General features: G+C 48.0%; 2 protein-coding genes across 7 annotated transcripts in view; both read left to right on the plus strand.

Moving 5' to 3' along the window:
• The first annotated feature begins 216 nt into the window (after positions 1-216).
• On the plus strand, positions 217-4,894 carry XCR1 (X-C motif chemokine receptor 1). Its single transcript, XM_059076699.2, has 2 exons — positions 217-236; positions 3,876-4,894. The coding sequence occupies exon 2, from the start codon at positions 3,893-3,895 to the stop codon at positions 4,892-4,894; it is 1,002 nt and encodes a 333-aa protein (XP_058932682.1). The 5' UTR covers positions 217-236; positions 3,876-3,892.
• A 6,256-nt stretch (positions 4,895-11,150) lies between these two features.
• FYCO1 (FYVE and coiled-coil domain autophagy adaptor 1) overlaps positions 11,151-26,986 on the plus strand; it is an 86,656-nt gene continuing 70,820 nt past the window's right edge. Inside the window, exons 1-6 of one of the 6 annotated variants that reach the window (XM_067044472.1) lie at positions 11,155-11,269; positions 18,448-18,522; positions 19,142-19,352; positions 20,604-20,746; positions 23,718-23,824; positions 25,438-25,563. In XM_067044472.1, the coding sequence (XP_066900573.1) occupies positions 20,692-20,746; positions 23,718-23,824; positions 25,438-25,563 (288 nt within the window). In that variant the 5' untranslated portion in view covers positions 11,155-11,269; positions 18,448-18,522; positions 19,142-19,352; positions 20,604-20,691. Of the gene's footprint in view, positions 11,270-18,447; positions 18,523-19,141; positions 19,353-19,899; positions 20,127-20,603; positions 20,747-23,717; positions 23,825-25,437; positions 25,564-26,986 lie in introns of those variants that run through there. The other 5 variants (XM_067044475.1, XM_067044474.1, XM_067044476.1 and 2 more) reach the window with 5 other exon arrangements.

The raw sequence follows: 26,986 nt of genomic DNA on the forward strand, positions 1-26,986 counted from the left end.
GGTGGAGTGGGGGGTTGAGGGTGGATCAAGCCAGGACGCCTAGTGCTGGGAAGAGGGGGGGTTAGGAAGACTCCCTGTCTCTCCCTCTGTCTCCCTCTGAGACTCTGCACATTAGCCTTCCCCCACCTTCCTCTAGCCTACTGGGCAGGGTAGGTGTTTCGGTTTCTTTGCACAATATATGAAACAAAGAAGCACCATTTCTGCCTCAAGAAGCGTGTAAAGAGGTGCAGATATAGGTGAGTTCCTTTACAAACATTTCAAACATATGTTTTCCTCTACTTCTAATAGCCTATAGCAGGAGTTCTTAAACTCCCGGGTAGGTATCAGAACCAGCTGGAGAGCAGGTAAATAATGCAGATTCCTGAGCCCTCCCTCCAGAGGCTCTGATTCCCTGGATCTGGGGATTCCCAAAAAAACTGTGTTGCTAAAAAGCAGGTCTGTGGACCGTGCTTTGAGTACAACTATCATATATAATGCTTTGCTTTTCCTTGTGCTAAAGAAAGCGGAGGTGTTTGGTTATAAGTCTCTATGTAAGGGATTGTTACTATTAGTGTTTGGGTAATTTAGAGCTGTATTTCTCAATCCAAATTATAATGTGGACAAGAAAACTAAAGTTACTCTGTTAGAATTGAAGTGGGTTTCAGAGATGGGGTGAGAGAGCAATGACAGAGGCAAAGGGAACCAAACCCCTAGGATGTAACTCGGAGAGGTTTGGGGTTTGGCACCATTCTTCTTTCTGTGCCCAAGGCCTACCAGGCCCTGACTGGCAGCCACTCTGAAAATTTGAGTAAATGAATCAATCAAATCAATCAATCAATCAAAAAACTGGCTTGTTTTTTGTAGGTACCTGATATCCCTTTTATTTCTAGTTTGCTGAGTGTTTATATCATGAATGAGTGTTGAGTTTTGTCAAATGCTCTTCTGCATTTATCAAAAAGGATCATATAGTTTTTGTCTTAATATGGTCACTTAAATTGATTGATTTTCAAATATTAAACCAACTTCATACTTCTGCGATAAACACTTGATCATGACGTATTAACCTTTTAAAATATATTGCTGGATTTGATTTGCTAATATTTGGTTAAGGATTTTTATGTCTGTCTTCATGAGGAATATTGGTCTATAGTTTTCTGTTGTTGTAATATTTTTCTCTGGTTTGGTATCAGGGCTATGCTGGCCTCATAAAAACAATTTGGGAATTATTCCATCCTGTATTTCAGGTAGTTTGCCTAAGATCAATGTTATTTCTTTCTTAAATGTTTGCCAGAACGCACTAGAAAAATCATCTGGGACAGTTTTTTAGAGTTAACTGAATTACTGTAATAAAGGTAGGACTATGTCATATCATTTCATGTCAGTTCTGGTAGGTTGAATTTTTAAGGAAATCTGTCCATTTCGTTTAAGTTGTTGAATTTGTTATAACTGATCATAATATTTCTCTGTTATTCTTTTAAAGTCTGTAAGATCTGTAGCAATAAGCACTCTTTCATACCTGCTATTGACAGTTCGTGTTCTTTTTGTTCTCAGTCTAGCTAGAGTTTTAGTACCTTAAAATTTTTTTTTTCACACAACCAGCTTTGGCTTTGTACGATATGAAGGGTGCTTACAAACCCCCATTCCAAAATATCTCCACTTCCAACTTGTCACACTCCAGGAAATCCCAGATATTTGTATCATTTCTGATTTCATTCTAAACTGTAAGCTTCTTGTAGGTAGAGTCTATTACGTTCATACCATATAATCCAGCATCTATCAGCTCCTGACATATGTCCTTGGTCATTAAGGCCTGTTGTATTGAGTCAGTCAAGCTCTTCTTTAAAATGTAAGTACCCAATTTCTAAATGTCAAAAAAGTAAGACCATAAGACATGGTCAAAAGCAGAATGGGTTGACCAGACTAAGTAAAGTGCTTTTAAAAATCCATAAGAAAATCAGTGTTATCCCAAGTAGAAAAATGAATAAAATCCATAAACACTTTAAAAATAAGAAACAGAAGTGCAAACATGCAAAAGCATATGTATCCCTCTCTAGATATCAAAAGAATACAAAACAAAACAACCATATTAATATTTTCAACTGTCTTCACTTTTGTGTTTAGAGACACAAGTTGATTTAACTACCTAAAATAGGATACATTTTGAGACTGCACCCTCACCGCTATTTTTCCTCCTGTCCCAAACTAGGAAGTGGGAAATTATTTCTCCAGTTCTCCTCCTCAAAATACAAGGTCATAAAGCCTCGGTTCCAGTCTTGGCCCTCCTTGCTGCTTCCTGGCTTTATAACATTGAGAAGGTCATTTTACCAGTCTGAACCTGTTTCCTCTTCTGTAAAGTGGAAATGGTCACGTCTTAAGAGAGAGCATCACAGGATTAAGGGAGCAGTTGAGTATAGTGTGTTAGTACAGTGCCTGGCACATAGTGGATGATGAGAGCTCTCTCATCTGTTTCAGGCAGCTGCTTCATCCAAGTCTCCCATCCTTCTCTAAGGCCCTGCAGCTTCATTTACCTCTCTCTCAGTGAAATTTCCAGCTCTTCAATAACTTTTTCTCTTTTGTCTCCTTGGCCGTCTAGTCTCACTATTTCTTTCTTTTTGAAAAAAATAAATTTATTTATTTATTTATTTATTTATATTTTTGGCTGCGTTGGGTCTTCACTGCTGCACGCAGGCTTTCTCTAGTTGTGGCGTGCGGGGGCTACTCTTTGTTGCAGTGCGCGGGCTTCTCGTTGCGGTGGCTTCTCTTGTTGCAGAGCACAGACTCTAGGCATGCGGGCTTCAGTAGTTGCGGCGCGTGGGCTCACTAGTTATGGCTCATGGGCTCTAGAGCACAGGCTCAGTAGTTGTGGTGCACGGGCTTAGTTGTTCTGCGGCATGTGGGATCCTCCCGGACCAGCACTCGAAACTGTGTCCCCTGCATTGGCAGGCGGATTCTTAACCACCGCACCACCAGGGAAGTCCTAGTCTCACTACTTCTAAAATCTCACTAGCACAGAGGATTAAATCAATTTGATCATATGTTTTCTTAGCTACTCCCCTCCTATTGGACACTTAGGTTCTTTCCACTTGCTTGTAAGATATTCTGTAGACCAAACTTCCAGATGATGAAGCTTTCTGCTCTGAGAGTTAATCCTCTGTATTATTGGGGATTTGGTCTCCCAGATTCTCAACATTCACTGAAGTGTTGAGATTATTTCATAATTGGATTTACGTGAGAGAGATGTTTGCTCCTTTTGTGTCCTCTCTTTTTGGACCAGTTCCTGGAGACAGCAAGTTTCCTGAAACAATCCTGCCATCAGGGTTTGTACACTTTACGGGAGGAAGAAAAGGAGGGAGCAGAGGAAGAAGGAAAGGAAAGGAGGGACAGAGGGAGAGGAGAGGGAAAGGCAGGTGGGCATAGTAAATGCTTAGTAGATATTTGTTGAATAAATGAAGGAATGACTCTGGGATCATTAGTGCCGTTTTGTAGATGAGGACCCAAGGTTCAGAAAGGTTAAAAAGCTTGCCCAGGAACATGATATTGGGCCCCACATTTGATCTCAGGTCTTTGAATCCAGTTCCACTGTCTTTCTCCTACACCTACTGGGACACTGGTCTAGCTAAGTGTTACTCAAATGACAGTCTTCAAGAAGGGAAAGGGCTTATGACATATTGTAAATTAATGTGTCACTTCCTTCAAGAAAGTCTTGCTAAGAAAAAATGCTAACCAAACTAAACAGCATGCTTAGTGACTTCACGTTTTGGCAAAAGTTCCTAACTTCATTATAAATAGTTCACCAACCAGTAGCTGGACCATGGACCACACTTTTTTGTATCATGGGTCCTATTGCTCTCTAGCCTAACCACATGGCTTTGAACTCCATGTCTGTATCACTTCAGATGCTCTCAACGTCTAGATGGAGCCCTCAGACTTCCCGGAGACCACCACCCCTTTTGAGTATGATCCTCAGAGCTTTCTGTGTGAGAAGAAGACCTTTGTCTTTGCCACCTTCAGCACCACCATCCTGTACTGCCTGGTGTTCTTCCTCAGCATAATGGGCAACAGCCTGGTGTTGTGGGTCCTGGTGAAGTATGAGAGCCTGGAGTCCCTCACCAACGTCTTCATCCTCAACTTGTGTCTCTCAGACCTGGTGTTCTCCTGCTTGTTGCCCGTGTGGATCTTGGGGTACCACGGGGGCTGGTTGCTGGGAGACTTCTTTTGCAAGCTCCTCAACATGATCTTCTCCATCAGCCTCTACAGCAGCATCTCCTTCCTGACCATCATGACCATCCATCGCTACCTGTCCGTGGTGAGTCCCATCTCATCCCTGCGTGTCCACACCCTCCAGTGCCGCGTGCTGGTGACGATAGCTGTGTGGGCAGCCAGCGTCCTGTCCTCCATCCCCGATGCCATCTTCCACAAGGTGTTCCCTTTGGGCTGTGATTATTCAGAACTCAAGTGGTTCCTAGCCTCAGTCTACCAGCACAACATCATCTTCCTTCTCTCCTTGGGGATTATCCTGTTCTGCTACGTGGAGATTCTCAGGACCCTGTTCCGCTCGCGGTCCAAACGGCGCCACCGGACAGTTAGGCTCATCTTCACCGTTGTGGCGGCATACTTCCTCAGCTGGGCTCCCTACAACCTGATCCTGTTTCTGCAGACACTGTTGAAACTTGGGGTCATTCAGAGCTGCGAGGTCAGCCAGCAGCTGGATTATGCCCTGCTCATCTGCCGCAACATTGCCTTCTCCCACTGCTGCTTCAACCCGGTGCTCTATGTCTTTGTCGGGGTCAAGTTCCGCAGACACCTCAAAAGTCTGCTCCGGTGCTTCTGGCTCTGCCGGCAACAGGCACCTGGCCTTCCCCCACCACCTCACCCCCCAGGTGCCTTCACCTATGAGGGCACCTCCTTCTATTGAAAGGGAGTTTGCTGGGGCAGGTGGCGGTAGACAGAGGAGCTGGAGGAGGTGGAGCTGAAGGAGAAGTAGGGCAGGAAGGAGCATAGAAGGCACAGCACTGAGAAATGCTACTACTGCAGCGACGGGAGTGAAAGAAGTACATTATATCAAGGGGTCCTATATGCCCCCTCTTCTGCGAAAAATTTCCCCATCTCGAAATTTTATATTGCCGTCCAGAAAAACGTTTCTTAGATTTTGAGAAAATCTTGTAGCATTTATTCCTTCATTCAGACATGGATTTCTTATCCTTGCTTAGTTCAGAAGACTCTAAAATATGAAAGCATTCCCTGAGAGGAGCATCCCTCAAGACTTCATGAGGGTCTGAAATTCAGTTGTGCAGATGTAGGCTGCTGGCAAGACAGTCTCTCCCCTCCCTGATTGTAGGGCTGTCCCAGCTGATTTTGGAGGGCGTTGGCTCTGGATGACTGCTGGATGGGGCTGTCTGCAGAACAAAAGTAATCACATCCTCAAATAAGCATAGTCAGAAGGAAATCTGGATTCTAAAAGCCCACAGCTGGACTCGAGACGTGTTCTGTATCATAGTTCCAGTTTCTAGCACGTGAACTGGCACTTGCATATTTAGTCTATAAATCTTAAGAATGAATGCAATAAGTGCCATCTTCTGCCGGCATTTATTTGGAGGATATAAAAATGAATGAGATGCAGATGCTACCCTCCAGGGGCCAACAGTCCAGCTCTGAAGGCCCAGATAACTAAACACCCACCTTGATGAAGGCATCCAGAGTGAAGATTCCTCCAGCATCTCCTCCTCTCCAGGTGGAGATTGAGCTGACATTTCCGATTCATCATGTTCCACCTAAAATGTTCTCCCCATCCTGGTTGATGGTCCCAGCTTCCCCCCCAAACCAAGTTATCTTTGAGCCCTGCATTTCCTTTCCCTCCACTCTCACTCCCACGGCCAAGTCCTGCTGATGTTACCTTCCCAGTGTCTGTCACATGCCTGTGGCTTCGTCCCCAAACCACCTCACTTGCTCTGCATCTGCCTGCTGCTATCTCTTTGCCCACCAAGTGTCCTCTGCGTTGACATCAGGGTGCTTCAAAACCCTCAGTGGCTCCGCGTTACATGCAAATAAAGCCCAAACACCTTAGGCTTTATTTGCATGTAAATAAAGGCCCCTACAATCTGATGCCAACGAACTTTTCCCTTCTTTCTAATTTTATTCCAACGTAAGCCCCCACCCACCAAGCAGCCTGGGAATCAGCCACAAAAGACCGTGGGTCCTTTCCCAGATACCCTTCTCCCAGTCTCCTCTGGGCCTTTGTCATGCTGGGCCGTCTACTCCCTAACCCTACAAGCCCCAGCTGAAATGTCAGCTCCTTTAGGAAGGTGTCCACAATCTGTAGCTCAGAAGAGCACTCTCTGGGTTGCCACAGCACTCTGCTTGTTCTCTCTAAAATAGTATTTGGCATTCTCCAACATGTCCTAGTTACACCCATGGATGTCCGATCTCCCTGCCCCATCACACTGCAAACTGCCAGAGGGCAGGAACCTGGTCTTGCACCCTGCCAAGCATGGGCCCTGGTGTTCTATCACTGTGTACTGAGTGGGAGAAAAGAACGATAGCTGTCATTATTCTTACAATTTATGCTCTTTGTAAGAGCCATGCCCATGTGACATATTCTGCCTTGTTTGCCCAGGCTGCTGCTTTATAAATATTAACCTTTCTTTGCTAGTCTCCACTCTCAGAGCACGCTGCTTATCTCTCTCTGTGGCACTGGCTAAACTTGCCCTTGCTTTTTAGTTAGTGGTACACATTCCTGTCTCTTACACTGTCCCAGAGCTTCACATCCAAGGACATAGATGAAAACCACCCTCTGAGCTTCCCCATACCCCACAGACCTGGTCTCAATCTGTGAACCTGATTCAGCTCTGGAGAGGGGCCTTTGGAAAAGCTCCCCATGTGATTCTGACATGCACCCCAGTTAGGAACATTTGGCTGCAACTCCTTGAAAATGGGAATTCCAGAGTCTTCCACAGTCCCTTGAGCAGGACTTTGCACTCAGCAGGCACTCAATACATGCTTGTTGATTAAAGTAGCTACTAATATTGCCCTCATCTGGAGCCTAGAGAGCTTGTAAAGCATTTTCCCCTTCACTTCCAGCTGCAATTGATAATGATCTATTTGCCCCTGGGCAGCCAGCCTTGAAGGAGTTTGACCTGACTGGGGAAGAGTGAGGGTCTAGTTTTAAGAATTAGGCCTGTAGCACCTGTTGGAGAGGGCTAGGGTAGTGCACCCGTGAAGGGATAAAACTCCCGTGGACTTACGGTCAGTTGGTGGGGCCATCACTCACCACGGAAGAAAGGAACAGCAAAAGGAAAGACAGTTATGGGGTCAGAGCTAAGCCTATGAGCTTCTGATCAGGCGAATCATTCTGCACCCCTTCAAACTGATATTATTAAAATTGTATTCAACTTTTGTTCAGAGGGCGGGCTGAGCCCGGGGAGCAGAAGAGCAGAGGACTCCACTGACACATCCACTTCGCCAAACTAAAGCAGGTTTTGAGCCCACTCTTCTTAAAAGGCAGGTTTGGAGAGCTTGTATCACTACAGAGCCTTTGAGAGCCCCACTCCACCGTCTCCTTGCCCCATCCCATTCCTTCACATCCCAAGATACTTACCTAAGTATTCTTTTCAACACATATAGCTGTATCCCTGGGAGCACTTCATCTGTACAATCACATTTGTCTCTTTGCATTTCTAGTGATGTTTTGGCATCCCTTGTAGACTACCTCCCAGGGTAATCTTTTTAATCCAGAGCCTTCTCCTAATCTAGCTCCTTGGGAATCCAAGGGAAGAGGCACAGAGAAGGCGAGGTATGAATGGGAAGATGGAGGGGCATCCATCCTACCAGAAAGGGAACCTGGGCAGGACTGCTGAAGGCAGCAACCCACAAGCTGCACCCCAGTGACCACACTCCACATTTGTTGGCCACACTCTTCATGGACCACAACCTCCTGCTTTCCCCTCCCCCTACCCACTGAAACCACTGCTCAACCTCAATTGGACCATTGTGGGCCTATCCCTCCTACTCCAGTCAAAAAAAGGTGCCCTGGACCCAGTGCTGCAGACCTCCTACCACTCCTGGAACATAAAAAATCCACGACAGCTCTGAGGGAAGATCCTCTTCACAGCATTTCCACCTCCACGCTCTCGGACAAAATCAGCAGGAGAGAAATCTTGCTGATCTCTAAATAGGAACATGCCTCCAAGCCTGGGGCAGCCCCAGACCTCAGATGACCCAAGCCAGAGTGGAAGTTCCTTGAGGGCACAAACCCCATGTTGCATGTCTAGAACCTCCCTCAGTGCCCAGCAGTGTTTGTGGTTGGTTGAGTAAGTGGATAGGAGACCTTTTTTTTTGGCTCTTTTCTACTTCTGTTTCTTCTTCTCACCCTTGCTTATGTCTTCCGGTCAACACCAGGCACCACCCCAATGGGCTTCCCATGAACTCTTCTCTTGGGCCCACCAGCCCGGACAGTGCCTGGTTTGTTGAACTCCCGGCTTTCATTTGTGAAACCTGCCTGTGATGGGACAAATATGAATTATTCTTAAATTCATCTCATTAAAAACAGAAAGCATCACTGGATCATATATGCAAATAAAAGATTAGCATGGACTGACTTAGACTGGTTATGTTCCCCTCATTTCTACCCAAGATCATTATTTAGGATTCTCAAAAGTTCTCTGCTTATGAAGGATCTGGGTTAAGATCTTGGGTGAAAGGAGTGATACAGAAGGAGGACTGTAGATAAAGTTTCAAACAAGCCCTGTGTGGGTCAGGATGGTAGGAAATTGGCTCCACTCAGGCCTTAGGTGAAATTCTCCAGGAGGCCAAGTCTGTCTTGAGAGCTCCTAGCCTCAGCTTTCTGTCCCTGTCTCTTCTGTGGTCTGGCACCCATGTTTTCTGCCTTCAAGTCCAAGGTTTTTTTCTGTCTCATGACCCATGGCGCCTGAACAAGTACCTTCCAAAGATCAACCCTCCAGCCAGAAGGAATGATACCACTTCCTGCTGGGAATTTCAGGCATCCTGAAAACTTGGTAGGATATATTTGGCAGGTTTGCAGGGCATTTTGGTAAGGGAAAGAAAGTTATCCTAAATCCTCACCAAGTTATTCCGAGTACAGAGCTCCCCTCTCCACCTTGGAGTCAGCCCAGATTTTAAGTGTAGGGTTGTTGCAATCGCCCTGCATCCCACACCCCTATCCCCTCCACAAAAGAGTGTGGCTAGAAGGACCAAAGGATGTAAAAGGTGGCCTGGCTCCTTTATCATTTCAGAAAATCAGCCTTGGGAACTTCCCTGGTGGCACAGTGGTTAAGACTCCACGCTCCCAGTGCAGGGGAACCAGCTTCGACCCCTGGCCAGGGAAGTGGATCCCGCATGCATGCCGCAGCTAAGAGTTTGCATGCTGCAACTAAGGAGCCCTTGAGCCGCAACTAAAGAGCCCACCTGCCACAACTAGGACCTGGCACAACCAGATAAATAAATTAATTTTTTTTAAATGTACTAAAAGAAAATCAGCCTTGAGCATCACCCATAGTTAGAGAGAAGACATGGGCAACAGATGGCACGTGGAATTGGATGGTTGCAGGGAGTAGGGATGAAGGTGGGGGTGAGGGAGGGATATGTAGACCTCCAGGAGGTCCCTGGCCACTTTTGTAGAGGGCCTGTTCCGGGCCCTGTGCAAAGGCTATGGGAGGGCCACTTTGTGGGGAGTGAGACCACAAAGCCCCACTCTCAAGTTGGCCAGCCTCTGGTCATTCCTGTGTGGGGAAAGATTTCCATAGGCTTACTTCTGTCCCAGGGAATCTTGGCCCTTTATCCACGTGACCTGGATGAACCCTCTTGACTGAGAGCGAATGACCTGGCTTGATTGTCCACACAACTGGGAACGAACACCTTAAATGTGTCATTAAAATTATTCCAAGGCACTTTGCAGTGAACTGTGGGAGTCTGGGGAAGGAAGTACCCACCTGTGTCTCTTCCCTTGGCAGGGGAAGTCAGTTTTAGGCAGACTGCATTTCAGGAGGAATGATTTCCCTTTGCCATCTCCTTCCCCCTCTTCCCTGTTCCTTTCATTGTTTCCATCCCAACAAGAAGGATGGAAATCACTTCTCCCCAGCCCCCACAAATTGACTATTCCATTCATCTAACTCACTGCCTTCTCTACATCTAACTCAGAAAAGATGGCTAATGAGATGCCGTAGCCCAAATCTATTTCCTTTCCTGAATTATTCTGCCAGATAACTCCCCTCTTTGTGCATTTATAATGTTTGGGCCATGGCTCCTGACTGAACACCAACAGCTAAGTCCTGTGAGGTGAAAGGTGTTTTGGAGCCCAGTCATAGGCTGAAGTACTCCAGGTACTGTTGCTCTCCTCTCTTGTGACCATTCATTACTAATGAGTGCATTTTGTTCTATTGAGTGCAGCCTCAGAGTGCTTCACAACTTATAAATAGAAAATGTAGGGCTTCCCTGGTGGCGCAGTGGTTGAGAGTCCACCTGCCGATACAGGGGACACGGGTTTGTGCCCAGGTCCGGGAGGATCCCACATGCCGCAGAGTGGCTGGGCCCGTGAGCCATGGCCTCTGAGCCTGCGCATCTGGAGCCTGTGCTCTGCAACGGGAGAGGCCCGCGTACCGCAAAAAAAAGAAACATAAATAGAAATTGGGCAGAGAGCAGAGAGTAGGGAGAAGTTAGGGGTGGTAGTTCATTCATTAACATAGTTTTTGAGCAGTGATTTTAAGCAGGTCCCTGTGTTAGCAAGGGGGTATGACAAGATAGACCATTAGGCCCAGCAATATATAATGCTTTTTATTTAGCCCGATATATTAAAACATTATTATTTCAACGTGGAATCAATAGAAAAATGTGAATGAGCTATTTTACATTCTTTGGTAACTCAGGTGTATTTTGCACTTTACAGCACATGTACAATTCAACTCAAACTAGTCACATTTCAAGTTCTCAAAAGCCACACGTGGACAGCACTGCTTTCAGGATCCCAGACATACGATGTGTGGACACACATGCTCCCAGGGATTGCAAGGGTTAATTTAAAGCCGGCCACCCCCGTGGAACCAGTGGGAGTTGTGAGCATCAGCTCTGCGGAGTATGCCGGGAGTTGTAGTCCGCACTCGTCTGTCCGTGGGGTCCGATGGGAGTTGTAGACAGAGGCCCCGTGGAGCATGCTGGAAGTTGTAGTCTGCGCCATCCTGCGGAGGGGTCTGCGTATCATGGCCGCCTACGCCGCGGTCTCGTACTCTTCCGCTTGGCCGCAGAAAGTTTCGGTTCTGTCCAACCGTGGACCCACGAGCGCGTAAGTGCTGCGGGTGGCCGGCCGGACTCATGGGGCACCTCTAGTTGCTGTCGTCTCTGGAGCGGAGAACTTCCCTCCAGGCGCGGCTTGTCACCTGTTGCGCTTACCGCCTCCGCCCTTATGCCGGGTCTCCCACAGACTCCGCCGGAGCCCTTGCCCGATGCCCTTGCCCTTGCCTAGCGGGCCTAGGAAGCACCTAGGGCCGGTGAATCTGACCCTGGAACCCAGGCTGCCTCTGGTAATCAGTTAGAAAGACGAACAGCCCCCCTCCCCCCACCCACCCACCCCCCGCCCAAACACCAGTTCCAAGACACCCAACGGCCAAGGAGCCCACATGTGTGGTCTGAGAACAAGTCTTGGAGTCTTCAAGCACAGGAGGGACAGGTCCCCGAGTTTCTGTTTGCATTGTCTAAGAAGCCGATGACCTGAAGAGGCGTACTTCCTGGCTCAGCTGGGCCGGGACAGCCCAGACCTTAACTTTGCAAAACTCCAAGACTTAACTTTGCCCGGGTCTCTCCCCTCTAGTGAGGGGACGGTTTGTTCACCCTGGGCCATCACCAGGCCATGGCCCATTCTCTTTACCCACTGTCTCTTGTGCTCTGGTGCAGGGTTTCGAGATAGCCCCCAGGTGATTGTTCCTGAAACACCTGTGGATTTTTGGATTGTGGTGTGGCTGCACCGGACTTCGGCTAGGGTCCATGATATGAAGAACTTAGGCCAGAGGGTGTAAGGGGAGGGCTGAATTTTACTTTTCCTGAGAAAAGCATGTGTGGTTGACACCTTAATCACGTGGCTCCCAGATAGTGCACTTGTGTCATCTGATGCCCCTTGTCGCTCTTTCACAGTTCCATCCGCTGCCCGCCTCCAGAGCAAAATAGAGCACTCTTTGAAACTACTGGTGTTGGCCACAGCCTCTCTGCCCCTCTGCCTATCTTACCACAGCAGTTTCCTTTCCCAGCAGAGAAGTGGGTCAGGGGCTCTTTGAGGGCAGAGGATCAGGCGTTAATCTGCTCACTGCTCTCCAGCCACTTCCAGCCTTGTGGTGCTCTGTAGCAAGCTTAACTCCCCTGCCATCTGCCTAATGCGGGCTGCTGGGTATTGTAGCCGGGGAAGAGCTGTCACGCTGAGGTTCTGCTTTCAATGGCTCCCATGCCTCTGAAGTGGGCCCATGTTGAGTAGGTTCCACTTGACCCTCCCTCCCATGAGAGCTACTGTTCACAAATTATTGAATGCCCTGTATCAGTTATGAGCCATTATTATTAATCACCCTGGAAATCAGAGTTAATTGTCTCAGTGATGGGACGTGGCCTTTGATTAAAAGAATTAGGAAAAAGATTTTCTGTTTCTATTAAAAGTGTTCTTTGTGTAATGCTTCATTTAGTTTTTAATTTGGGAAAACAAACATACAAGTTCATTGAAAGAATTGTATAGTGAACATATAGCCACCTGTTAGATTCTACAGTAAATATTTTACTCCAGTTATTTTTGCGTTGCTTTAGAGTCGATCCTCTAGCTACTCTTTGAATGGTCTTTGCTCCTTGTGGCTGGTTTTGGGACACCAGCATGGGTTCAGGAGCCACGCTTTTAACCTGGTCTTTCTGGGATGGGATGGCCCCCACAGACAGCACAAGATCAGAGCAGTTGGTAACTTTGTCCCATGTTGGTCACTGAGGCTGTGGGCTGCTGCCTCTAGAACATACAATAGGGACTCAAGAATGGCAGTCCCCCTCTTCCCTTTAGGGGAGAGGCTTGGCTAATGGGTAACCTGCATTTTGTGGTGATTCCAAGGACAGCTTCGGTGGCTCAAAACCAGAGTGTCTTTAAACCTGAGGCAGAGGAAGCATATTGTCTAGCTGTGGTGTCATGGTGAAAATCACTGATAGGAACTCAAAATCTGGAGCCACATTCACTAGCCAGCCCAGGCGGCAGAACAGGTAAGGTTCATTAACCAGAGGCCGCCTGTGAGCAGAGATGATTCGAGTTTGGCCTTGTGAACATCTGTTCACCTAGTGTGGATGGATGTCATTGTGTTGCTCAAAAGATAAACAGTATTTCCTATTTGTGATCTCAATGCCAGATTTTTTAAAAGCTTTTGATTGGTTTAATAGCCTCTGTTTGAACAGCTAAATCAATCAGTAGGGTGGGCTTTGAACTGTTTCCATGAGTCTCTGTTTATCATGCTGTTTTTAGATGTGTTACTATACTGTCCCCATAAGAGCTTCGGCCTCAGAGTGCATGGGCTCCTTGGCTTTTAGAAGATGAGGATGACAGAAGTGTGCTGATTTGGGCAAGAGGTGTTTCTCCCTCTTCCTCACTTTGGAGCCAGTCCTCCTGGTGGTTTTAGTGGCCGCCAATGGTCCGTCCTGTTCTCTGTGGCATTTGAAAGAAACCAGGTGCCTGTTTCTATTTGGGTCAGATCCTCTTTGCAGGGATGAGGATGTGCGTGTCAGTGTGTTTCTGAGGACAGACTTAAGGAGAGTCTGTGATCTGGGTATAGTCCTGTGGCAGTGTTTCAGAGCCCAAGGGCAGGTCTGGCTAACCATGTTAGGAGCCTGGGGTACTACACCCTTGGCCTGGGGCAGAAAACCGAGTTAGGGGAGCCCTTGGAATCCAGAAGAAAAACCTGAAGGGAAAAAGCATTCCAAGCAAGCCATTAGTCTGCAGAGGGCTAGGCCAAGAGGAGAATCCCTGTAACAGGTCCAGGGTGGGCTGGCAACTGAACCAGAGGTGGTGGCTTAATGTGGAGCTGGAAGGAACTGTAGCCCCAGGTGCTTTTTCCAGGGCATCTACAGCCTGGGTCAGGCTTAGAATCCTCAGCCAAAGTTAACCACTGAGAACGTTTCTTCTTCTCCTTGCGCACCTCCTCCATGGAGCAAGGTAAAGGGTAACCTCTCTACACACACACACACACACACACACACGAAAGACTCTACACACACACACACACACACACACACACACACGAAAGAGGTCATATAACTTCCCCAGGACAGATATGTTCAAATTTCAGCTGTGATTGAGAAGAGAAGAGAAGACACTTTCCTTGCCCATTGCTTCCTGGATGTTTTCTCTGGGCTTTCCAGTGGCAAGACCTCCTCCCTGCACCCCCAAATATGGATATATGGCTCCTTCCTGAGCAACTGCCCACCTTCCTAAAAAAGATAGCTTTCTCCAAGCCCAGAAGCAACACCTCACAACCACAAGTCCCTCTTGACCCCTCTGCTCTCCTGGGTCAGCAGGCTGGAATCGGGGCCAGTTTTGTCTATGTTCCAGGGGGAGTGACCAAGAGACCTGGAATTGTTGGTGGGAGGGAGGGGGCCAAGAGAAGGTTCAAGAAGTGATGGCAAAGTCTCAAGTCTTCATTCCCTTTAAGAAAGAGAAGATCACAAGCAAGGAGTGTTTGGGCGAGCTGACCCAGGCCTGCATTTGGTCGGCCCTTTAATTATAGGTCTTTAATTATAATTGTGTCACCTAATGAGCTTTCGTTCACGTGTGCTGCAATGTTGGCCTCTGAGCTGGCCTCTGACAAACTCTTGAGCACTCTCCTAGGCACCGTCTAGAAGCCCTGGTGAGGGCGGTCTGCCTGACCACTGACCGTCTCAGCACTGAGGCCCAGGACCTCCAGGCCTTCAGAGCTGCAGGTACCAGCCAAGTGTCCCCTTGCCATAGGTGGTAACTAGATAGATGCTGTCGGGTGTGCTGAACCAGGCCAAGGCAATGGACTCTTCGGAAAGGCTTTCTGCTTTTGACTGGTCTGAACTGTCCTTGTTAACATTCTTTCCCGGTCAGGGTGGAATTGACAACTTGTATGCCCCACCTTGTTCAGGAGTCCGGGAGCAGCCGGCTGTATGGTGCCCTCTCTGGGTCATGTCTTAGCTATTGTGCTGGGAGCAAGTATGACCAATTTGGCAGGCAGGGCAGGGTTGTCTTCTATGCCCCAGACCTCCTCCTCCCCTTCTGATCCTTCTTTCCTTATGTGGCTACTCAGATGCTGTTGTCAACTGAAAAAAAAAATACACAACATGAGAGCCGTGAGTTCAGTTTTGTTAAGGGGGAGAAGGTCGGTATCATTAGTGAAGGGGGCTACGTGCAGTCAGTCACACATTTTGGCAAGGCTTGCTGCTGCTAGTCACAAGGAGCAGATGTCACTGTTAATGATTTTAGTGCTTTTCTGTATATGAGAAGATGGAAGAATTTAGGCTCGTAGAATGTTCTCCTGAAAATATCGAAAATATTGGAAGGCTTGTTCTGCCGGTTTATCCCAGAGCACAGAGTGCCTCATTCCTGATCTCCACCCTGAACTCCTTTCAGGATGTCTTGAAGGTCAATGACTGCAGTGGCTTAATCCTTGTAGAGACAGATGGCAAGTGCCAATTTCAGCTGGCACTGTGTTTCTCCTGCCAGAGCCAGTTTGGGGACAACATCATGAGTATTAGTCATTTGTACCATAGTGTAAAGAAGTTTACATGAGTCAGTGTTTTCCTATCTTAATTTGGAACTGAACTGCTGTCTCTGTTGTTTAAGGCACTTAGGGCATCTAGGCAGGCATGGGAGGAATTTGGAGGTCAGGGAAGATCCTTTACCTCTAAAATAATACGTAGGCTGTGACGAGGAACCCAGGCAACAGTACCAGGTAATAAATAAGAATTTTTTAAAACGTGTTTAGTTAGTCCCTTTTCCTCTTTATCAGAAGATTGGATGTTTTCAGACATTCTGGATCAGCTTAAACATAATTTTGAGTTGTTGGCAAGAGAATCCAGTGTTCCCCAAAATTTTATAAAATGAATTTCTCTGGTATTTGAAAGAGCTTGCTAGAGACAGTGATGGAGGTGTTCACAATCTCATGCAACAAGGACCCTGGGTTGATGGAGGTGATTTGCACTTTGGGGGCCTTGCAAGGCCCTGGAGTCCTGGAGCCCATGGCGGTATGGATAGAAGCAATCCCTGAGTGTCTCCTGAGTTAGAAGAGCAGTTTGCCAATGGGTTGTAGAGGTCAGGATCGCACTGGTTCATGCCAGAAGTCTGTGATTCCTGTAATAGAATAAGAAATATGTATTTGGTCTTTTACCCGGGTTCCTGGCACAGAACTTCCAAAACTCTTAGAATTTCCTGAGTGATAGGAGTGTCTTTTGTTATTCATAGTAAAACCCTTTCAACCATAAGCATAACCATATGCTAATAAGATGACTCTTCATAGGCCCCTGGATAGTAGCTTCTGCCTGAGGGCTGGTTGCCAGAGGACTTTCAGCCCCACCCTTAGACCATTCTGGGGAGTAGAGAGGGGCTGAAGGTGGAGTAAATGGCCAGTGGCCAGTGATTTAATCAGTCATGCCTATGTAATGAAACCTCCATAAAAACCTCAAATGACAGGATTCTGAGAAATACTGTGCTGATGAAGGAACACATTGAAGTGCTGGAGGGTGCAGAGCCTTGAGGGTATGGAAGCTCCCACCCCACCCCACTTATCTTTGTATCTCTTCCATTTCACTGTTGCTGAATTGTGTCCTTTAAAATAAACCAGTTATAGTAAAATGTTTCCCCAAGTTTTGTGAGCCGTTCTAGCAAATTATAGAACCTGAGATGGGGATTTTTGGGAACCCCAGTTTATAGCTGGTTGGTCAGAAGTACAGGTAGTGACAGGTACTGGGACCTGTGACCGGTGTCTGAAGCCGGGGCAGTCTTGTGGACTGAGCCTTTAACCTATGGGGTCTGCGCTGACTTCAGGTAGTTAGAGTTAGAATTGAATTGAGGGACTTCCATGGTGGTCCAATGGTTAGGGCTCCGTGCTTTCACTGCCGAGGGCACGGGTTCAGTCCCTGGTCCGGGAACTAAGATCCCGCAAGCCCTGCGGCATGGCCAAAAAGAAAAAGAATTGAATTGAATTACAGGACACCCACTGGTGTCAACTGGATATCGGTGTGGGGGAAAAAGCCACACATTTGGCGTCAGAAGTGTTGTGAGTAAAAAATATCTCATCCCTAAATCAAAGGGCAAGCTTATCTAGAGACACAAGGAAGTTGACCAAGGAGTGGAGAGAGACTGTGCCCCATTCTGTGTCTTTTGAAGTTTAATAATAACCTCAGGCGCAGGAAAAGGGAGGCCAGAATGCGAAGAGTCATTCTTTCAAGTCCATGAAAATAGACTTGAAATAGCATCCCTGTGGTGACCATTTGCTTCCTGAAAACCTGTGAGCTGGTGACCCACAGCCGTGGTGGGTCACTGTGTAGTCACTGTGACCTACAGGCCCAGCAGCGCTTTCTCAGGGCTCATTATCTTCGTGGTGAGGCAGAGGCTCTTTGGAAAATCAGCTTGTGTAATCAGTGGTTGGGCACAGCTCACCCCCGTGACCTGGGAACTTGGCCGCAGCGGAGGGAGGCACTCCGAGGCTCAGGCGGAGAAGGCCGCCTGGGCTCCGGCTGATACTTGCGGCTTCACCGAAGTGCCAAGAAGTCGTGAAGGAGCATGTTTCTGTCTGTTCAGGCTTGTCATTCCAAGATGCCAGTTTAGTTTACAGACACTATTGCCCTTGTGCCAGGCTCCGAAAAGGGCTGGTTTCTAGGAAATCCAGCTGGTTGTATAGTTCATGCGTTGTCCCAGCCAGAGCCTGGATGACGTAACTAAGAATCTGTTGTCATTAGTGCTTCCTTTCCAGGCTCTGCCCTCTCTGTCATTTGCGAGTCTCAGCCTAGTTTTAAGTAAGTATACACAGAGACCCAGTGGACTCATGGGATATAGGTTATCTTCTTACAAGATTATTTCTTCCCGAAGGTACAAAGCTCTCTGGTGACCATAGTCAAATAAGGGGAGTGCAGGTAGAGAAACAGCCTCTACACCTGCCGTGCCCTCCACCCTGGTGCCCTTTCCTCCTCAGCTCTCTTCGATGACCTCCTGTTCATCACCCAACTCAGTTGCCATTACTGAGAGTGTCCACCATCCTCTCCCTTCCCCCAGCAGAATGAAAGTTCCCTTCCTCAGGTCCCATTGCATCTTGCTAAATTCATACCGATGCTGCTCTTTTGTTTGCTGAGATAAGATGTACAGTATGTGAGTTTTGACAAATATATGTTCGTCAAATATATACAGTCATGTAACCAACACCATAATCACGACACAGAGTAGAGTTGCCCACCAAAATTTCTGCATACTCTCTTATAGTCAAACCCTCCTTTCCCCCTCAGCTCCTGGCACCCATGGATCTGATTTCCCCCCAGTGTTTTGCCTTTGTAAGAACAGCATGCAGATGGAATCATAAAGTAGGTAGCTTTTCAGTCTGGCTTCTTTCACTCGGCAAACATCATTTGTTGTGTGTATCCCTGGTTCATTCCCTCTCCTTGCTGAGTACCCATAACTTTTTATGCATGTCTCTGCATGGACCTCTTCTGCCATATCCGCATATCTGGATGCTTTTCTGTCTGTCTTCTTGGTGCACAGTCGAGCTCCTCCAGGGCTGGATGGTGCCTTGTTGCCCCAGTATCCCCAGGCTGCACTTGACAGTGTGGTGCCAGGGCAGCTGTGCATTGACAGTGATGATCTTTGGTCCTCTCCTCCTCGCTGGGGGAGGAGCCAAGTGTCTACCCAGGCAGCAGAGCCCCTGCAGAAGTCTGGCCCATCCTGGGCTCCTGCTCTCTAGGGCCCTGGCTGGTCCCTGCTCAGGCTCTGTGTTCAGCAGCTGACCTAGAGAGCAGCCCAGGGATGGGCAGACTGCCTTCTGGTAAATCACACCCACCCTTGGTTTGGTGTCTGTGATGGCAGGGTGCCAGCACTTGCTAGGGACTTTGGCGGAGTCTTTGTGGATGCCCTGACTGTCTGGGGCTCCATGTCATGAATTACTGGGAGTGTGGTTCAGGTATGTACCTGTCTGGTTCCTCCTAGGCTGGAGAAGCCCTCTTTGGGCCTTGTTTTCACTGAGTCACAGCTGCACTGGCTTGTGAGTTAAAAACAGGCCTAGGCATATCTACGCCATGACAGGCCCTCCCCAGGCCTCAGGCTGACCTGGAATGCTTGTGTAAGTATTTGGAGGAACCTCAGGTTGGCGACCATTTCTCCTCCTGGATCTTCCTGCCTTGCCTCCTGGAGCAGTAAGGTGAGGAGCGTGGTGGGAGAGTGAGGCCCAGTTCATGTTTGAAACACTCAAGGTGGTGGCACATTCGAGAGGCGCTGGAGTTCAGGGCAGTTCCTAGAAGCCAGTGGAAGTGGTTGACATTTGCTGTAGTGACAGTGGCTCCGTTGTAGAGCCAAAGGGGTTGAATTCAGACTGACCAGAGTTCACATCACGGTTCCCCTCCCTACTGGCCGGGGGCCTTAGACAAGTTACACGGCTTCTCTGTATGCCAGTTTCTCCCTCGTACGTTACCTATCTCCCAGGGTGCTGCTGAGAATTAAAATGAGTGAGTGTGTAAAGCACCTAACAGGCCCAGTGCACAGCAGGCCCTCATCTAGGGGTGGCTACTATGGCCACCTCTAGTCTTGCCAGCTGTTTTTGCCAGCAAATGTTACGCCTTTGCAGCAGACATTTAAGGAAAGGGTTAGAGATTCTGAAAGGAGGATATGGTGCATGTCCACACCTCTTCTGATGCTGCTCGTACCTCCTCCTCGTTGTTGGTCTCCAGCCACCACTGCGTCCTTAAATCACTTCAGCAGCTGCCCAAGTAGCGCTGGTAACTAGGGACTCACCAGCCTTGAGAGGACTGTAACCGAGCTTAAAATAGAGACGGCCCTTCACTGGTCCTGAGGGCTGCACAGGCCCCTGACGGCCCCTGGTGTCTGCCCTCCCAAGTTGAGCGGGACTCTGGTGGCTGGAGGCTGCAGACCTCCCTGAGAGGCAAGCCAGGCTCTCCTTGGTCCGGAAGCCCTTAGGGTATGTGTCCTCAACCTCACGCCTCCACCGCTGCCTGCGGAGGGGTAGGGCCGGCCTGGGCCTGGAGGAGACGGCAGATCTGGTGTGGTGGCACCTTAGGCTTAGCAGGTCAGGGAGCGGGGTTGGACTAGTTCTGGCCTTGGTGTAGGGGAATGGGGGGAGCCACTGGGAAGCGTTTTTAAAGGTGGGAAGTGCGGCAGGCCTGTCTAAGGGCAGACTAGGAGGGGAGCTCAGAAAGAATAGGTCATGCTATTTAGTTGATCTTGTTTCTTTTGAAGCTCCCAACCAGGTCCCTGTGTCTGAATATAAGTGTATCAGAGAATGCCCACAGAGCAAGGCCCACACAGAAAGGTCAAGCCCTTCCCATTGAGGGAAGATGCCCAGATGGGGCGACTTTGTGCCCGGAGCAGCGTCCCTCTACTACTGTCTTTAAATTGTGTCCGTGACCGCCTCCTCCACGGCCTCCTTCCTGTGCAGGTGCCACCACGGAGTCTGACCACTGCTGAGCGGCCCCAGGCAGGAGGCCCACAGCCAGGAAAGGCGGCCCCTGACGGTCACGGTTACCATGGCGTCCACCAGCGTGGAGAGCCAGCTGCAGAGAATCATCCGCGATTTGCAAGGTATGGCTTGGCTGCGGGGCACACCGAGCTTGGTGTTGAGAGAGCTGTGACTGTGCTTTTGCTGTTGCCAGCTGAAATTGGCCCTGTGATCCGTGTTTACACGGAGAGTAATCGGAGCCCTCGGGACACATCATATTGAAATATTTGGGGCTCAGATGTCTGCCCTGTTAAGGCTGGGAGACCTTGCCTGGCCCTCCTCTCAGGCACTGTAAAGGCACTTTGTAAACAAAATCAAATACCCCTTTCTGGGTCTGGGTCTGATTTCTCTGTGTGTGTTTGTGTTTTCAAACCACCTGTTAAGTCTTTGAATTGTGAGCCTCTGGGAGATGGCGGAATTGGCTCATTTGCAGAGATATTCTGCCTCCTTCTAAGCAGGCAGATGAGACACCCATCTTTCTTGTTTTGCTCTTCCGCCTGGTTCCGGGTGGAACTCACTCCAGTTCTGGGCCTGCTGCCTCCCAGACTTCCCTGAGCTCAGCGTTGCCCAATGAGAGAGACTTGTAGGCCTTGGCTCACTGGACAAAGGCAAGGCAGGAGGGGGGCGGTGTGTGCACAGAGCAGGCTCGGGAGGAACGCGCTGTGTTCTGTACTGGCTGTGGAGTCCAGGGCCTAGGTTCACCCTTTCAGGTGACGTCCCAAGGGGAGAATTTTGGCGACTTTTCTGTCCCTCATGGATCACCAGGGCAGGTCTTGTAAAAGCCTCTCTGGAGCATCAGCACGTTTGCTACAACACAGTCTGAAGCTGACTCCTTCCTCCACGTCATGGGGGCCCCAGTGACACTCTCCTGACAGACTCAAGGCTCAGGTTCCTAACTGCTCAGACACAGTGATAACCAACTGCAGTTGCTCATACCCAGGCTAGTGGAGGCCACAACAGTCTTCATTGTGAAGGCATATATTGATGAGCTAAAAATCACTTTCTCGGGCTTATCTCCTGTTTATGGAGTATTTGGGGCCTTCATGGCACTTCATGTGTGCCAGGCATGAGTCTCACAGATAATAGCTCATGGAGTCCTCATGTTTGGTCCTATGAGGCAGGGACCATTATTATTCCCATTTTGCAGATGTAGAAACAGCCACAGAGAGGTTAAGTGACTTGCCTACGGTCACACAGCCAGTCAGCCAGAGCCTGGGTTTGCACACACACCTGGTGCCAGGGTCTGTGCTCTTAACCACACCAGTCTACGTCCAGCTAAAAGGTGGGAGATGGCTTTTTTCTTTTTCAATCTATATACACACACACACACGCACACACATACACACAGAAAGTAAAATGACAGTCCCTGCAAATCTGAATTTGCCCCTGGTCTTCAGAGGTTTCTCCACAAAGTAAGCCATCTTCTCTCTGTTTTAGTTTCTGGTTCTCAAGGATGAGTCTGGGACCCAGAGGTCCTTATGGGAGGGAAGAGAGAGGAAGGGAGGAGCCCATGGCAGAGCTCCTGATCCAGGGAGGAGGACAGGCATCAGAAGTGGATCAGTTGCCCTTTCTCACCCCATGTGCTATCCTCGTCTGTCATGCCCCACATCCCAAGGCCATCTCAATGTCCTATACCCAGCCCTCAGAGCACTTTGGTGGGAATTTTTAAAAGGCACCACACTTTCTCAAGACCCTTTCTTTTCATCTGTTGGTAATTATCAGAGATTAGAGCTGGAAATTTCATATTCCATGTCCAAGCCTCCTCCTTGCAAAATTTCAGGAGTTCTCAGGTCAGGTTATGAGCTTTACCCCAGCCTGAGGGTGGGGGAGGAAGGCTGTGTGTCTCTCCTGGTCCCTGGCTGCTGGCTCTCAGTGCCGCCACAGCAGACACTTCTAGTAGGGCACACCAGACCACAGTCACTTGTTGTGAAACTCAGTCCCAAGAACATGTCTTTGCCATTTGCTGACCTTTGCCTGAGGGGTCAGTATGGATTAACTTTTAGCAGCTCAGGCTCAGCTTCAGTCCTGGCAGGTCTGCTTTCTAACCATGGTGTTTGAGAGCAGTGGCTAGGGGTTCCTTTTCTTTCAAGAATTGTCAGAGGAGATAGCTTTGTGCAGCATGACCCAACCATCTCGGCTGGGGACATTTTTCTCAGTGTCTGAACCAAACCCAACTTCTGACAGTCCCTCTGTCCCACGGCAGGGCTGTGAGTGAGAGTCTAAGGGGTTTTTCCTCTTTTTCTACACTGGGAGGTAAATCGTCTTAGAAGTTAAGAGGTGAGCTCTGGGGTCAGAGAGCCCCTGAGAAAACCAGGGTTCTCATTTCAGCTCTGCTGTTTGCCACCCGTGATCTTTGGCTCTGACCTCTCCGTGAGTTCCTCATCTGTAAAGTGGGGATGATAATGCCAGCCTTCATCAGTTCTACCGTGCATTTACTTTTTTTTTTCACATTTTAACAGATCTGACGTTGGGATCATCTTAAAATCAATTGCATCTTAGATTTGTTGAAATAAAGCAGTTCCTGCCTCACAATGCTCTATTGAATGAGAAAGACATGCAGAGGCCTGGTCCCTAACCAGTACTCAGTTAACAGAAGCAGGCGGTGGTGTCATTCTTGGCACTGTCATCATGACCTCTGCATATTCTGGGTCCTCTGGAAACCTGGACTTAACCGTACCGAGCAGTGGGGTTATAGTGAAGAACCAGAAACATGGCTGGAATAGAAGATAAAGTTCTCAGGAAGTCAGTATTAGGGGACTGCTGTATGACCTATCCACACAGCAGACGTTTTTGATGAAATACTACTCGCAAATGATAAGGCCTACGTGGTGGGCCTACAGGGATGACCAAGAAATGTGCCCAGTCAGTGAGCTGTTGTAAAGTACCTGTGGGCTCTGAGGACCTCCTAGCGCCTTCTGACTTGGAGTTCCAGCCCATGGATGTTTATGTAGCACTCCACATGTGCACAGTGCTTTGCCATCATGGGCCACTTACTCCTGTTCTCTCTGAGGCCAGTCTCCATCTGGTGACATGCTCCTGTTTGTTGTCTTAAAGATGCTGTGACAGAATTAAGCAGAGAATTTAAGGAAGCAGGGGAACCCGTCACAGATGACAGCACCAGCTTGCATAAGTTTTCTTATAAACTTGAGTATCTCCTTCAAGTAAGTGACTCCTGTCATTTGTTGATTTCTGCTCTATTGTCTTCTTGTCTCCCTCTTGGCTTCTTCGTCAATATTCAGGATGCAGCTCTGAAAGCTCAGTGCAGCTGTTGAGCCCTCCTGGTTAGGCTGAAGGTCAGAGCTGTCCCCAGCCTCCCATTGTGATCCTCTGGGGAATCTGAATGTTGCCCCCCCTCAGGATGGTTTTGGGAATCGAGAACATTCTTCAGAGATTTGGGTCATCTTAATGCAGGTCACAAGGTCTCTCTGTATAGTAGGGATCTTAACTTTGTGGGAGTCACATACCCCTTTGGCAGTCCCGTGAAAGCTATGGAATCTCTCCCCAAACACATGCATACACACGCAATCACATTTTCCAGGAGTGTGCAGGCCCTTTGAAGATTATCCAGAGGCCTCTGTTTTAGAGCCTCGCTCCTCAAAGTGTGGTCCATAGGCCAGCAGCATCGGCATCACCTGGGAGCAAGTTAGAAGTGTGCTCTTGGTTCCCACCTTGACCTGCTGAATCAGGATCTCTGAGGTCAGCTCAGGAAGTTTTCTTATAACATGTTTACAGTGTAATGCTTATATCTGCTTGGTTCAAGAAGCACAGATCTAGAGAACTCTGCAGATGTGGAAAAATACAGGCAACTACAATAGGCAGGAAGGAAATGGACCAATATGATAACAGAAGTTACCTTAGGGTGATGGTGTAGGCATTATAATTTTTTCTTTTCTTTTTTTTTTTTTTTTTTATCCAGTTGTCCTAACAATGTATGCAAATCTTTTATAATAAAAAAATGCTATAGAACATTACATTATAGGAAGATATCCTCTATCATTTTGAACACCATAAGTTTACAATGTCACCTCCGACCAGCGTGTATAGGATGAGAGCCCACTGGAGGAGGTGTCTGTGTTGAAGGCTCACCTTTCACGTGCCCTTTTTTTTTTTTTTTAATTTTTATTAGAGTATAGTTGCTTTACAATGTGTTAGTTTCTGCTGTACAGCAAAGTGAATCAGCTGTATGTATACATATATCCCCTCTTTTTTGGTCACATGCCTTTTCAGCTGGTTCACTTGTTTTACATTGTGAAAGTATTAATGGGGCATTTTTTTTTTTTCTTAGCCCATTTTGGTTTTGGATTTGAAATGGCTCATGGCTGACATTTCTTTGGATTTATGCTATGTATATTAAAACAGTATTGAAACTTGAGTAACGGATAAAATGTCACTAACACATTTCCCTATGTCAAGACATCATTAACACACTTCATGTTACCCTTAAAATTTTTCATTTGCGTTTCTTTACCATGTCTTAATAGCACCTTTGGTGTCTTCCACCCAACTCTATGCACAGAGGTCCCTTTGGGTGCCTATTATTCCTGAACCTCACTAGTTGTATGACCTTGAGCTAGTTACTTAACCTCTCCTAGCCTCAGTTTCCTCACCTGTAAATTGAGGATGAAAACCCCCTCATTCACCAGTAAATAAAAATAATGCCAATAAAGGGCCTCGCCCAGTGCCAGGCAACTAAGAAGCTGTTATTATTCATCGTTTAAATGGTGGGATAAACAGCAGTGGGTTTGGACGTCCTCACTCTCCTTTCCCTGCCCAGTTCGACCAGAAAGAGAAGGCCACCCTCCTGGGCAACAAGAAGGACTACTGGGATTACTTCTGTGCCTGCCTGGCCAAGGTGAAAGGAGCCAGTGACGGGATCCGATTCGTCAAGTCTATTTCGGAGGTAAGCAGAGCAACCAAGGACCTCACCTCTTTCCCTTGCCTGCCTTAAACCTCTCTCGCTGAGACCTTTGCTGCAAACAGCCAAGTGAGGAAGTGAGGGTTTACGTGTAGGAAGGAAGTAGAGAAATCCAGTCCAGGTACGTGCAGAGCCCACTGAGAGCTCCGGGAAGCCGCCTAGGTGAGCGTTTACCAAGCGGAGGAATGGCTCAGTCCTGACTGTATTAGACCCCAACCCAAACCTAACCTAACAGGGTGGGTGGGCTGCTCACATTGTGGTCTGCTCATGGTGCCCCCGAGAGGTGTACAGCATAGGACATCTTTACCTTTTTGAAAAGAATCAGTTTCTTAGATAAAATTCTTAGAGTTTGCTAGTCTGCTTTCCCTATGATTTGCCCAGGAAACTTGGATTTGAAATGAAGAGAGTGATGTGGGATCTTGAGAGACAACTAAGCAGCTTCCCACATTAAGTTCTGAGCCCCTCAAGATCAACAACAACATGCATACTCTCTCTCTCTCTCTCTCTCTCTCTCTCTCTCTCTCTCTCTCTCTCACACACACACACACACACACACACACACACACACACACACACACACACACACACACACACACACACACACACACCAGCCTAGTCCATCTGGGAGTGAAGAACTTTCTCTAAGATCCCTTTGAAGTCAGCAGACATGCTCCTTGGCCAGCCTTCCCCAAAGGCCACAGGGTCAGGTGCTCTGGGAAGAACTCCCTGGCCGTGCCAGCTGGAGCCAGGTGGGCTTCTCCTTGTAGCGAATCATGGTGTTAGACACGTGGACACTGAGGGCTGGGCGTTTTCCACCAGCTGTACCTTCTGACAGCTGAGAAAATGAGGAAAGATCCTGGCTCAGAGGAGTTGGTTTAATGTCCAGGTAGCACAGATAAGTCCTGTGAGATCTTGCCTGGTGGGACACTCAGGTGCATGATTAAGTGTTATATCGCTTCTTGGTATAGTGCAACGAGTTCTGATTAGATGCTAACAAAAATTAAGAAATTGGATAATGAAAGTGGACACATGATCTCAAAAAGTTCGAAAACAAAAAAACCCAACAAGGCTATGCAGTATATTCATTTGCAGTATAAGGGAACTATTACTGTTCCCTTCCCCAAAGGGTGTTTAAAAAGACCTTTTTTTTTTTTTTTAAATAAATAAATTTATTTATTTATTTTATTTTTGGCTCTGTTGGGTCTTTGCTGTGCACGGGCTTTCTCTAGTTGTGGCGAGCGGGGACTACTCTTTGTTGCAGTGCGTGATCTTCTCATTTTGTTGGCTTCTTTTCTTGCAGAGCATGGGCTCTAGGCGTGCGCGCTTCAGTAGTTGTGGCATGCGGGCTCAGTAGTTGTGGCTTGCAGGCTCTAGAGCGAGGCTCAGTAGTTGTGGCACACGGGCTTAC

The sequence above is a fragment of the Kogia breviceps genome, chromosome 10 (genome assembly GCF_026419965.1).
Source record: "Kogia breviceps isolate mKogBre1 chromosome 10, mKogBre1 haplotype 1, whole genome shotgun sequence".
NCBI lineage: Eukaryota > Metazoa > Chordata > Mammalia > Artiodactyla > Physeteridae > Kogia > Kogia breviceps.